The following is a 12,854-nucleotide window of genomic DNA, read 5'->3' as shown; positions in this document are numbered from 1 at the left end:
TCCGCCGAGCTCTTCTCCTGGGTCTCCAGCCGAGAGATGCAGGAACGTAAAGCCTCCTCAGCCGTGAGTGGGGTGGAGCCTGCTGCTTCCATAAGTGGTCTGATAGTTCTGTGATGATAATGAATGTGATAAGAAGCAAAAGCAGTGTGAACATATATTTATTGACGACAAATACGGTGAACACAAACTCCGTGAAGACAATGATGAACTCCGTGGGTGATGATGTTATCTCTCGGCTGGGTGGCGCAGTGGCTTGATGGCTGGTGATGACGTGGCGTGAATCTCCCGTGATGAATACAATCCAGTGACGATCAACGGCGAAATAAACAATCCAACATGAACAAGACCAAGACAACCCAACAAGACAGTCCAACATCCGGAACAACTATCAGACAAGGAAGGAGAGAATGAGGTGAGTATATGTAGCTGACGGTAATGTGAGACACCTGGTGCGGGGACTGATTAGCAGCTGATTCCAATGAGCATGATGTAACCACATGAAAGACACCAAATCACAGGACCTGAGAACACAGCCGATCCATGCACCGTGACAATACCAAAGCTGATTGGTTATATAGAAGCAAGACATTATTCAAAACTGTCAGCTTTTGCATAATAAAGAAAACTTCTCGCTGCAGTTTCGTTTTCCTTTCCGAAAACTTTGGAACGTGTCACAATGAACCATAGAACACTTTTTCTTTCGTTTCGTTAATCAGTCAATATGATTTAAGTGAAATATATTTAGTGTATATGCCTATATTCCTCTTTATGTAAGCCTATAGGGGTTAGTTTTTCTGTTTTCTCTATTCACAGAAGCGCTGCAGATGTGTGATCTGTTGAATTCATCTCACACTATCTTCAGATAAACTCTAAGTGCGGTGCGGTGCAGTGCCATTGAGACTGATCTATGATGAGTTCAGACCTGAGCAGCCATTTCACTCGCTGGCTTCAGCGTCACATTTGCATATGCCATACTTCTGGAATTCATGATTCATTGCCATCCAATTTCAAATATTAAATGGAACGATAAAATAACGTTATTAACCGGTTAATGACCATTTCAAATTTTCGATTCTATAAAATTAGATTTCGTTTCTGTTTCTGTTCCTGTCAAAATTTTGTTCGTTTCCAGTTTTCGTTTTCATTCCTTGAACCGGTTCAGAGCCCTGCTGTAAATGATCTCTTATATGTTCTTAATACCTCAGTATCTGCAGCTGACAGTTTGGACTCTTCAGTCCATCAGAAATAATCTTTACACCAGAGTCCTGCAGGTCATTGTTCCTCAGATCCAGCTCTCTCAGGACACAGTTTGAGGATTGTACAGCTGAAGACACAATTTCACAATGCTGTTCTGAGAGACCACAGCCAGAAAATCTAGAAGAGATTAAATACAATTTAAGAAATAACAAAACAATAAAGACATTTACAGAGTGTTGTCAGTTTTCTGTCCTCAGGGAACGGAGGATGACATAATCTGAACACTGAATCACAATATGATGTTTTATAATCTTTCAGATTGATTCATATCTGAGATCAGATGAGCTCCTGACTGTTTATTCAACTCATCAATATTTAACATTCTGCTAAATGTAGCAATGTTTTCTGGAGGTATAAAAATAAAAGTTTTGAGAGACTCCAGACAGTTGAACAGGATTAAATCCTTCCTGCTGTATTGTTAATGTGATCAATATTTGTCGTTTCTCTTTATTTGCTGCTTCAGCTGCATTAGTTTGAGTCAGTGGTGTTCACAGGAACAGTAACTTGCTTTGCTTTATTAACTTTATTAACTTTAATCAAGGTCACAGTCATTCAAGATCAAACGAGACGTGTTGAATAAATGCTTGATATGTAGTTTAATCTTCACAGTAAGAGACAGAGATGAATTCACTGAGTCACGTATGTGGAAATCAAATCCTTTCAAATTAGCTTAATGAAATAAAAGAGTCCTGAATGAGAGCATGATGGGATAAAACAGATGAATTGAATTCTCTGTCAGCTGCTGAAGATCTTTAAATGATTGTTTAAGAGTCATGAAATTATATTAACATTTACTATTTATTTGACTATTAATCATCATCTATGAATTTACAGTTCTGTGGAATTAATTATTATGTCTGTGAGTGACTGCATTAATGTTTAAAGTATAGGTTTTGCATTAGTTCACAGAAATTAATAGAGCAAAATACAGATTATTACACACAATAAACATGTTTAAAATCATGGGTTGTAATGAGGCACTGATGAGATGTGTGTCCTTTACTGCAGATTCATTACTCACTATAAAAGACTAAAAATAGCACTTTCAGAAAGTATTTCATAATAACCTATTCTAGATCACGACAAAAACATTAATAATTCTGATAACCTGACATCTGATGGGACTCTAATGTAATGCGTTTGCTGTTTTCTCATGATGTGTTTTTACAGGAAAGTCCTGCTTGAATCTTCACTGAAAGTTTGATGGTTTGATGAAACAGGTTACAGCAACACAGCTGTCGAAAAGATCAAGCCACTTTCACAAGAAATCTCTCTCTCTTACTGTTTAAAGAAGTCAGAAATATCCTCTGAACATGTTTCCTGTCAGAAACTGTGATGAACTTTTAATCTTTTTACATTTATTTCTGGATCATAATCTGTTTCTTTGGAATTATTCAACACTTCTATCTCCATGCGCCTAGCCCTAATATCAGTTATTAAAATAATCAATATTCCTCCATCACTAATATTTGTGTATATATGACATCATTGTACTATAAACACAGTTTCAGTTATTTTTTTTATTTTTATTTTTTTCAGAAAACAATATTTAAAATGTAAAATATTTTGCTTCTCAAGTAGATTGATCTTGATTCAGGAAAGTTTAGATATTTGTTCTAGAAAATAAGACAAAAATACTAAGAAAATCATTTTTTCAGTGAAGTAAACGGAGCAGGTCTGAAGTTCTGTGTTTGTGATTCAGAACAAATTCAAGCAGCAGTAAATCTCCAGACTGTGTGCATGTGCTTCTGTTTTACTGTACGCTACACAGCACTGCTTCATATTTACACTGTATTTCACTGTATTCCTGCCATAAGATAAAATAAAGTTTCCTGCAGCGTCGCTATGACAACCAGGTACTATTGTGGAGGTACTATCTGCAATGGAAAACGGAGCGAAAAATGAGCCGAGTCGAGTCGAGTCGCCAATAGTAAATATGTGTTAGAAAACTAGACCTATATCACTCATAATATTACCAATTCACACTCATCCACCTTTTCTATGGTTTGATTTATTTTATGTCATAATGCAGAGCTCTTTAAATGTATAATAATGTAAAATAGTGTCTAGTGCTGTACAGTAAAGAGTAAGCAGACTTCAAGCTCTGTCTTCACTGTGATAGTTCACTGTAACAGCAGTCAAACAGCTGCAACATTCAGCATTTATGATCAATAATTACTGCAGATTAAATGTTATTATAGTTATTAAAATTAGCAGTAGTTGATATCATGGTTGTGTCTTGATTGAGAGTGAAATGTGTGAATGTCAGCTTTACTGATCAATGTGTGGAGCGTCTCTTTGCTGCAGCTGCTGCTGATTTAATGAACCAGTTTCTCATGTGACGGGGTTGTTTTTACCTTTTACTCTAATATCTACTGGATTAAAAACACATGTTGGGACTCCTTTAAGATTCTGGCCTGTTATTCAGGAGAAAATCTCTCATTCAGGAACATTTGTTTTAAAGGAGTCAGATTCATTATTAAATATGATCCTTTAGTTGATGATGAAACACTCACAGAGCTTTTCTGCAGTTGATCACAGCTGGTATCAGTCTTCTTCTCCCCTCATCGGATGTGTTGTATTTCATGGTGTTCAGTTCATCCAGTGTCTCCTCTGACATCTGAAGCATGTAGGAGATTGTTGAGCAGTGAGCAACAGAGAGTTCCTTCTCTGAGTGTTTGTCTGATTTCACAAACTCCTGAATCTCTGTGGACAGAGTCTGATCTTTCACTTCCAGCAGACAGAGGAACAGATTGATCGACTGATCAGCTGAGAGATCATTACTATCTTTGATCCTCTGTTTAATATACCGTGTGGTTCTGCTGATGGTCTTTGAGCTGTTCTCTGTGTGTGTCAGTAGATCCTGTAAGAGTCTCTGATTGGACTCCAGTGAGACGCCCAGCAGGAACCGCAGGAACAGATCCAGACGTCCATTCTTACTCTTGAGAGATTTATCTACTGCTGATCTTAGTAGATCATACAGAGAGACTTCATCAAATCTGTCAGGTCTGAATTCACACAGTGTTTTCTTGTTCTTTGTTAAACAGCAGTAAAGCAGATAGAAAGCAGCGAGAAACTCCTGAATGCTCAGATGAATGAAGCTGTAGACTTTCCTCTGATGAATCACAGATTCCTGCTTAAAGATCTCAGTGCAAATCCCAGAATACACTGAGGCGTCAGTGACGTCTATGCCGCTCTCAATCAGGTCCTCCTCATAGAACATCACATTGCCCTTCATCAGCTGTTTGAAAGCCACTTCAGCAAGTTTCACAATCACTTCTCTGTTGGACGGCAGGAGTTTCTCTGGATCTCTCTCTTCATACTTCTGCTTCCTCATGTTGATCTGAATCAGCAGGAAGTGGATGTACATTTCAGTCAGAGTTTGAGGGATTTCTGCACTCAGATCTTCTTCCAGGAGCTTCTGAAGCACAGTGGATGAGATCCAGCAGAAGACGGGGATGTGGCACATGATGTGGAGGCTTCTTGCTCTTCTGATGTGTGAGATGATTCTGCTGGCTTGATGCTCATCACTGATTCTCTTCCTGAAATATTCCTCCTTCTGAGGCTCAGTGAATCCCTGAATTTCTGTCAGACGGTGGATGTATTTGGAGGGGATCTGATTGGCTGCTGCTGGTCTGGAGGTGATCCAGATGAGAGCAGAGGGAAGCAGCTCTCCTTTCATGAGCTTTGACATCAACACAGCCACTGATGAAGTCTCAGTCACATCACAAACTTTCTGAGCGTCTGAAAACATCAGTGTGATTCTGCTTTCATCCAGACCATCAAAGATGAACACAACTTTACACTCCTCATAAATCTGTGAGTCCAGATCTTGAAGTTCAGGATGAAAGTCCAGCAGAAGTCTGTGAAGACTGTACTGATGATCTGGGATCAAGTTCAGCTCTCGAAATGGAAGCACAAACATGAAATCTACATCCTGATTGGCTTTTCCCTCGGCCCAGTCCAGAATGAACTTCTGCACAGAGACGGTTTTTCCGATTCCAGCGATGCCTTTAGTAAGAACAGTCTTGATCTGCTCTTTCTCCTCACATCCTGCTTCAGCGGAGGCTTTAAAGATGTCATTGCAGTAGATTGGAGTGTCTTGTGAGTGTTGTGTTCTGGCTGTTTTCTCCATCTGTAAAACCTCATGTTCTTCATTCACTCCTTCTCTCTCTCCCTCTATGATGTAGAGCTGTGTGTAGATGCTGTTCAGAAGAGTTTCATTTTCCTGGAGTTTCAGTCCCTCAAATAATCTCTCATACTTGTTCTTCATGCTGGTTTTGTGCTGCTCTTTGACTCTCTGTAGTTCATCATTCACTGCTTGAGGAGGATCCTGGGATCGAATCTGATCGTCTCTGATTGGTAACAAACATAAAAACATGTTTGTGAATAAAACATGGAAGGAACAGCAACACATTTAAGAGAGAAGTGTCCGTTTAATATTCTCCTGTTATATACAGCATATTTACATTGAAGTACAACACATTTTCTAGAATTTAGGTTACATTTCATCAACTTTATATTTGCTACACTAGTATTTTTGCTGTGGTATCAAAATTGAAGTTGAGAATTGTAAAATTGAATTGGTATCGAACATTTGAGTGTCAAATAATCTTATTTATTAGTATAGTAGATAACCTAGATCAAAAACAATAATAAGAGCAACTATTTTATGTTTGTGTGGCAGGGCCAGTAATAATTTGAACAAGTGGCCCGACCGGGCGAGAAGAAAAGATCCTTAGCATCGATACTGTTACGCTCCATGTGTATTCTGTTTTCATTGATCTGTCGGTTGTTGTGCTCATTATCTTCTCTTTGTCTCTAGTTTACTCTCTCTGCTCACAGGTTGCTGTGATTGGCCGAGTCGGACGTCAGTCATCATTAAGGCGCCGCTTCAGAGCCAATTGGAGGCTGCCCAGCTGGTTAAAGGGGTTACGTGTTCATTCATGCTTTCTCTCCGGAGCACATTGAGAACTCCTCTGTAGTAAATCAAGCTCTTTGTAGCGGAATGAGTTTTTTGCCGTAAACGGAGTTTTGCCTATGTTTCTGCCCGCGAATTAAGTTGTGTGCTATGTGCTTTGTTTCTTTGTATTTCTAATTATTTGTTACTCTCTAACATGGGCGAGATTAGTTTGTGTCTACCTTTTCATTCGGTTAAAAAAAACTGACATCCTGGGAAGAGAACGCAGGTTAGTAGATTGCGATATACACTGCACCCGTAGCAGATGATTTGTTAGACACACTAGGTAAGAAGTGAGTGCCATCCCTTGTATTTCTGTTTTTGTAGGTAATTTAGTTAGGGTGCCGGATGCACAGAAGATTTCGGTTTATGTTCTAAATTTTTGTTTTGGTTAGATTAGATTTAGATTAAGGATTTTTTTGTTATATTTTGTTCTTTCCTTTGGCACTACTTTTTGTTCTTTTCCCATTTATTGTTTGTTTTATTTGGTTTATAATATCACATTGTACCAAGTGCACATTATTGTTGTTTTGACTGGGTCCAGTGGCCTTTTGGCTTGTTGTGAATAAAGCCCAGTTTATTTTTCCCTTCAAAAGAGTCTGTCATGTGCTCTTCCACCATACCCCCACCTTCAGCAGTACGTTAATATATAAATGTTGCGGTACATGCCCTAGACCTTTTTAAGTACGTAACATTAAATGGGGGCTGGTCCGGGATCTTTAAATTCTATATATATTTTTCCCGAGATATTAATTACTGCTGGTGTGGATGGTGGAATGTCCATGTTCAGTTTTTTTTAAGTGTTGTGCGAGGCAGCAACTAGTGTGTTGGGTCTAAAACGTTAGCTTCAGGAGTAAGTATGGCTGATTTTGATTATGACACTTTTGTCAGTGCACCTACGGTTGAGCAGTTAAATAAATGTAGAAAAGATGAGTTGCTTCGTATCGCTGCTCATTATCAGATTGCTGTTTGGAGGCAGCGGCTAAAAAGAGAGATTAAGTATACTGTGTCTCAAAGGTTGGTGGAACTAGGTGTTTTAGTGTTGCCTGCAGTAGTTGGTGAAGGGGCTGTGTGGCTTAAAGTCCGCTTACCGCGAGTCCAAATTGAGGCGCGCGAACAGGCAGAAGACCGTCGGGCTGATATGGAGTTTAGACTTGAAGTCCGCCGACTCGAAATTGAGGTGGAGACACAGGTTAAGCTGCGTGAACTTGAATTGAGTGCAGCTAAAGTGACACCTGTTCCAATTGTGCAACCCTTACAACCTGCTGATGCTTCGGCGGGGGCTGGCTCGGTGGGGACCAACTTTGAGGTCAGTAGACATATTTCTCTTGTGCCGCAGTTTTGTGAAACAGAAGTTGACTCCTATTTTAGCGTGTTTGAGAGGATTGCATCAACTCTTCATTGGCCTAAAGAGGTTTGGCCCTTGCTGTTACAGTGCAAGTTAACCGGTAAGGCTCAAGATGTTTGCGCTACGCTGTCTGTAGAGGATAGCGTGAATTATGAGGTTGTGAAAGCTGCAATTTTGCGTACATATGAGTTGGTGCCAGAAGCCTATAGGCAACGGTTTAGAAGCCATAAGAAAAATTCCAGTCAGACATATGTTGGATTTGCGCGGGAGAAAGGCATTTTATTTGACAAGTGGTGTACTTCAAGTAAGGCAGATGATTTTAGAACCATGCGAGAATTTAAAAACTGTATACCTGAGCGGGTTGTCGTTTATTTAAATGAGCAGAAAGTAACTTCTTTGTCTCAAGCGTCTGTCCTGGCAGATGAATTCGCATTAATGCATGCAAATGTGTTTATTCCTGCTCGTTCTGAGAAAGCTGTATCTCTTCAACTGAATTCGAGTAGTTCGTCACGACCAAAACCAGTTAACTTAAAGTCAAAGGAAGATCGAGAATGTTTTTATTGCCACAAACCAGGGCATTTAATTGCTGATTGTTTTGTGTTGAAATGTAAACAGTCAAGTTCTGTACCTAAGAGTGCTGGATTTGTGAAACTGGTGGATTCTGTTAAAGTCGAACGTAGTGATACATAGCCTGATTCTAGCTATGCACCTTTTCTGATGGAAGGGTTCATTTCCGTTACTGGGAATTCTGCGGAACAGATAAGAGTTAAAATGCTGCGTGATACTGGGGAAATGCAGTCTTTTATTAGTGCAGAGGTACTGCTGTTTTCTGAACATACTTTCTGTGGCAGTAATGTACTAGTACAGGCAATAGAGATGGGTCTCATTAAAGTTCCGTTGCATCAAATTCACCTAGAATCAGAACTGTGTACAGGCTTTGTGAAAGTAGCCGTTCGTGAACGATTGCCTGTGAATGGGGTAGAATTTATCCTTGGCAATGATTTAGCCGGTGGGAAAATCATGCCTTTGTTGGAAGTTTTTGATAATCCAGTTGCGTCAGATCAGCCTGATGAACTTTTGAGGTCTTATCCTGACACTTTTCCAGTTTGTGTGGTTACGCGAGCTCAGGCTTGTAAGATAAATGCAGTGGATGATTTGGCTACATCTTTTATGGCACCTGTTTTTATAAGTGACGTTTTAGCTGATGAGAGGAAAACTGTAGAGAAATCCCTTGTCCCGAGTTCCTTGAGTATAAATCTGTGTGTGACTCGCGAGAGACTTATTTCTGCCTAAAAGAAGCATAAAAGCCTTCAAAAGTGTTTTGTTGCTGCTGTTTCTCCGAAGACCGCTCAAGAGAGGAAAGCTACATATTATGTGGAGAACGACTTACTGATGCGTAAGTGGGGCCCTGATATTGCAGATGATTCTGAATGGGGTAGTGTGTATCAGATTGTGATTCCTTCCTGTTACCGACAGCAAGTTCTATCTTTAGCTCATGATCACGATTTGGCAGGACATCTAGGAATTAAGAAAACTTATCATCGAATTTTGAGACATTTCTTTAGGCCTAGATTAAAAACTGATGTCACACAATTTTGTCGCACCTGCCGCACCTGTCAGATCACGGGCAAACCGAATCAAGTCATTCCGTGTGCTCCACTTGTTCCTATTCCAGTGATAGGAGAACCATTTGAGCATGTTATTATCGATTGTGTCGGCCCTTTGCCTAAGTCTAAGACCGGTAACCAGTTTTTATTAACTGTAATGTGTACTGCGACTAGATTCCCGGAGGCAATTCCATTGAGGAAGATTACAGTACCTGTAGTAACTAGAGCACTGGTGAAGTTTTTTTCTACGTTTGGTTTTCCGAAAATTGTGCATACAGATCAAGGCACTAATTTTCTTTCGAAGATCTTTTCTCAAGTGTTGTCCAGTTTAAATATTTCCCACAGGGTCGCAAGTGCTTATCATGCTGAAAGCCAGGGGGCGCTTGAGCGTTTCCACCAAACGCTGAAGGCAATGCTCAGAAAGTACTGCATGGATACGGGTAAAGAATGGGACGAGGGTGTACCGTTACTTTTGTTTGCGATCAGAGAAGCAGTTCAGAAAAGCCTTGGATTCAGTCCTGCTGAATTAGTATTCGGACACACTGTCAGAGGACCCTTGAAAATGCTCAAGGAAAATCTGTTGTCTTTAGAGTCCAATCGTAAAGTGAATGTGATAGACTATGTGAGCAACTTCCGTGAATGCTTGCACAAAGCTTGTTCAGTGGCAAGGGAGTCACTTGAAGTTGCTCAGAAAAAAATGAAGTGTCGCTACGATCGTAAATCTGTACAGCGTACCTTTAAAAAAGGGCGATCAGGTGTTGGTGTTGCTGCCTATGGTAGGGTCTGCTTTATCAGCACGATTTTCTGGACCATATGAGGTGGTGAGAAAAATCAGTAATACAGATTATGTTATCGGAACTCCTGATAGGAAGAGGAAGACTCGTGTGTGTCATGTGAATATGTTAAAGACTTTTCACAACAGAGAAGCTGTCCAGAATGTGTTAATTGCAGATTAAATTACTGTCCCTGTGTCATCTCCTGTTTTAGTAGCTTGCGCTGCTGTAGAAATCACTGATCCTGAGGACGATGGAGTAATCTTACGTCACACTTACCAGCAATGTGCTCGACTTACGAATTCTGAGGTATTAACTAATTTTGCATTTTGTGTGTCTCATTTAACTGAACAACAAGTATGTGATACTATGCAATTGGTTAATGATTTTCCTGCTTTGTTTAACGATGTACCTTCTCGTACTACAGTGTTAGAGCATGATATTGACGTGGGTGGTGCTGCTCCGATCAAACAACATGCGTATCGCGTGAATACAGCAAAAAGAGCTCTGATGCGGAATGAGGTGGAGTATCTGTTGGAGCATGGATTTGCTCAATCCAGTTGTAGTCCCTGGAGTTCTGCGAGCTTATTAGTGCCAAAGAGCGATGGTACTGCGCGATTTTGCACTGACTATCGAAAAGTAAATGCCGTAACTGTACCAGATTGTTTTCCACTGCCGCGCATGGAAGATTGTGTTGATAACCTTGGGTCAGCTTGTTATGTCAGTAAATTAGACTTGTTAAAAGGTTACTGGCAAGTTCCTCTTACGGCTCGTGCTTCTGATATCTCGGCATTTGTAACACCTGATAGTTTCCTTCAGTACTCTGTTTTCAACGACTTATTAATATTGTGTTGGCTGGAGTGCCTAAGTGTAATGCATATTTAGGTGACCTAGTGGTTTATTCTACTGACTGGTCAGAACATGTGTCTTTACTGCGAACTGATTTTGAGCGTCTTGAGAAAGCGTCGCTGACCGTAAATCTTGCGAAATGTGAATTTGGGCAGGCCACTATCACATATCTTGGGAAGGAAGTCGGTCAAGGTCAAGTGCGCCCAGCAGAAGCAAAAGTTACCGCTATAGTCGAGTTCCCTGCTCCCACCACCCGACGTGAACTCCGTCGATTTTTAGGGATGGCTGGCTATTATCGTGGGTTCTGTAAAAACTTTTCAACGATTGCTCACCCGCTGACTTCACTTCTTGGTCCATCCTGAACGTTTTTATGGTCTGATGAATGTCAGCATGCTTTCAACTTGATCAAAGGTCTTCTGTGTAATGCACCTGTTTTAGCCACACCAGACTGTGATTCTGCTTTTAAACTCGATGTGGATGCGAGTGCCGTTGGTGCTGGAGCTGTGTTAATTCAGGAAGGTAAAGATGGTATCGATCATCCTATCTGTTATTTTTCCCGGAAGTTCAACAGACATCCGTTGAATTATTCAACGATCGAGAAGGAGGCACTAGCACTTTTAATGGCCCTCCAATATTTTGATGTGTATGTCGGATCGAGTAGTATTCCAGTCATGGTGTTTACAGATCATAACCCTCTAGTTTTTCTGTCACGTATGTATAATCTGAATCAACGATTGATGCGCTGGTCTCTCATTGTACAGGGTTATAATCTGGTAATCAAACATAAGAAAGGTATCGAAAATGTGAATCTAGAGTTGCTTATTGCGGGATTTGATCACTGTTTGAACAACTATATGTTTGATCTATTCCATATAGTTGGTTCTTAAGGGGCAGGTGTTACGCTCCATGCGTATTCTGTTTTCATTGATCTGTGCATGTCGGTGTATTGAGCATGTGTCGGTTGTTGTGCTCATTATCTTCTCTTTGTCTCTAGTTTACTCTCTCTGCTCACAGGTTGCTGTGATTGACCGAGTCGGACGTCAGTCATCATTAAGGCGCCGCTTCAGAGCCAATCGGAGGCTGCCCAGCTGGTTAAAGGGGTTACGTGTTCATTCATGCTTTCTCTCCGGAGCACATTGAGAACTCCTCTGTAGTAAATCGAGCTCTTTGTAGTGGAATGAGTTTTCTGCCGTAAACAGAGTTTTGCCTATGTTTCTGCCCACGAATTAAGTTGTGTGCTATGTGCTTGTTTCTTTGTATTTCTAATTATTTGTTACGCTCTAACATGGGCGAGATTAGTTTGTGTCTACCTTTTCATTCGGTTAAAAAAAACTGACATCCTGGGAAGAGAACGCAGGTTAGTAGATTGCGATATACACTGCACCCGTAGCAGATGATTTGTTAGACACACTAGGTAAGAAGTGAGCGCCATCCCTTATATTTCTGTTTTTGTAGGTAATTTAGTTAGGGTGCCGGATGCACCGAATATTTTGGTTTATGTTCTACATTTTTGTTTTGGTTAGATTAGGTTTAGATTAAGGATTGTTTTTTTATATTTTGTTCTTTCCTTTGGTGCTACTTTTTGTTCTTTTCCCATTTATTGTTTGTTTGTTTTTGTTTATAATATAACATTGTACCAAGTGCACATTATTGTTGTTTTGACTGGGTCCAGTGGCCTTTTGGCTTGTTGTGAATAAAGCCCAGTTTATTTTTCCCTTTAAAAGAGTCTGTCATGTGTTCTTCCACCATACCCCCACCTCCAGCAGTACGTTAATATTAGAGGTGGGCATAGATTTTTTTTTTTTTAATCTAGATTAATCTCACTGTGATTTTGAAATTAATCTAGATTAATCTAGATTAATCTAGATTAAAATGGCTCATTCGAATTCTGCCGAAGGAATTCAGAATGTGTGTGTTACCCACATTCTGTAAGTCTTTGAAAAGGGGTTTTATCAAGCTAGGTGGTGCATTACAAAAGAGGCTCATCTCCTGTTTCCAAAATGCATTACAAAGTGCTTGAAAAAGTTGCCCCTGTTTGAAATTGTTTAATTTGTATGTTC

At 40.1% G+C, this 12,854-nt stretch overlaps 2 protein-coding genes across 4 annotated transcripts in view; both read right to left on the bottom strand.

The window, feature by feature from the left end:
• The window catches only part of LOC132142891 (NACHT, LRR and PYD domains-containing protein 3-like), a 62,328-nt gene that overhangs the window by 40,009 nt on the left and 9,465 nt on the right, over positions 1–12,854 (bottom strand). For both annotated transcript variants that reach the window (XM_059553082.1, XM_059553083.1), the window contains exons 4-5: positions 3,774–5,612; positions 1,201–1,374 (exon numbers count right to left, since the gene is read on the bottom strand). In XM_059553082.1, the coding sequence (XP_059409065.1) occupies positions 1,201–1,374; positions 3,774–5,612 (2,013 nt within the window). The remainder of the gene's footprint in view (positions 1–1,200; positions 1,375–3,773; positions 5,613–12,854) is intronic.
• The window catches only part of LOC132142892 (NACHT, LRR and PYD domains-containing protein 3-like), a 125,239-nt gene that overhangs the window by 105,011 nt on the left and 7,374 nt on the right, over positions 1–12,854 (bottom strand). The window lies entirely within an intron of this gene.

The sequence above is a fragment of the Carassius carassius genome, chromosome 6 (assembly GCF_963082965.1).
Source record: "Carassius carassius chromosome 6, fCarCar2.1, whole genome shotgun sequence".
NCBI lineage: Eukaryota > Metazoa > Chordata > Actinopteri > Cypriniformes > Cyprinidae > Carassius > Carassius carassius.
The sequence above is the reverse complement of the archived record's forward strand: the minus strand, read 5'-3'. Positions and strand labels throughout refer to the sequence as shown.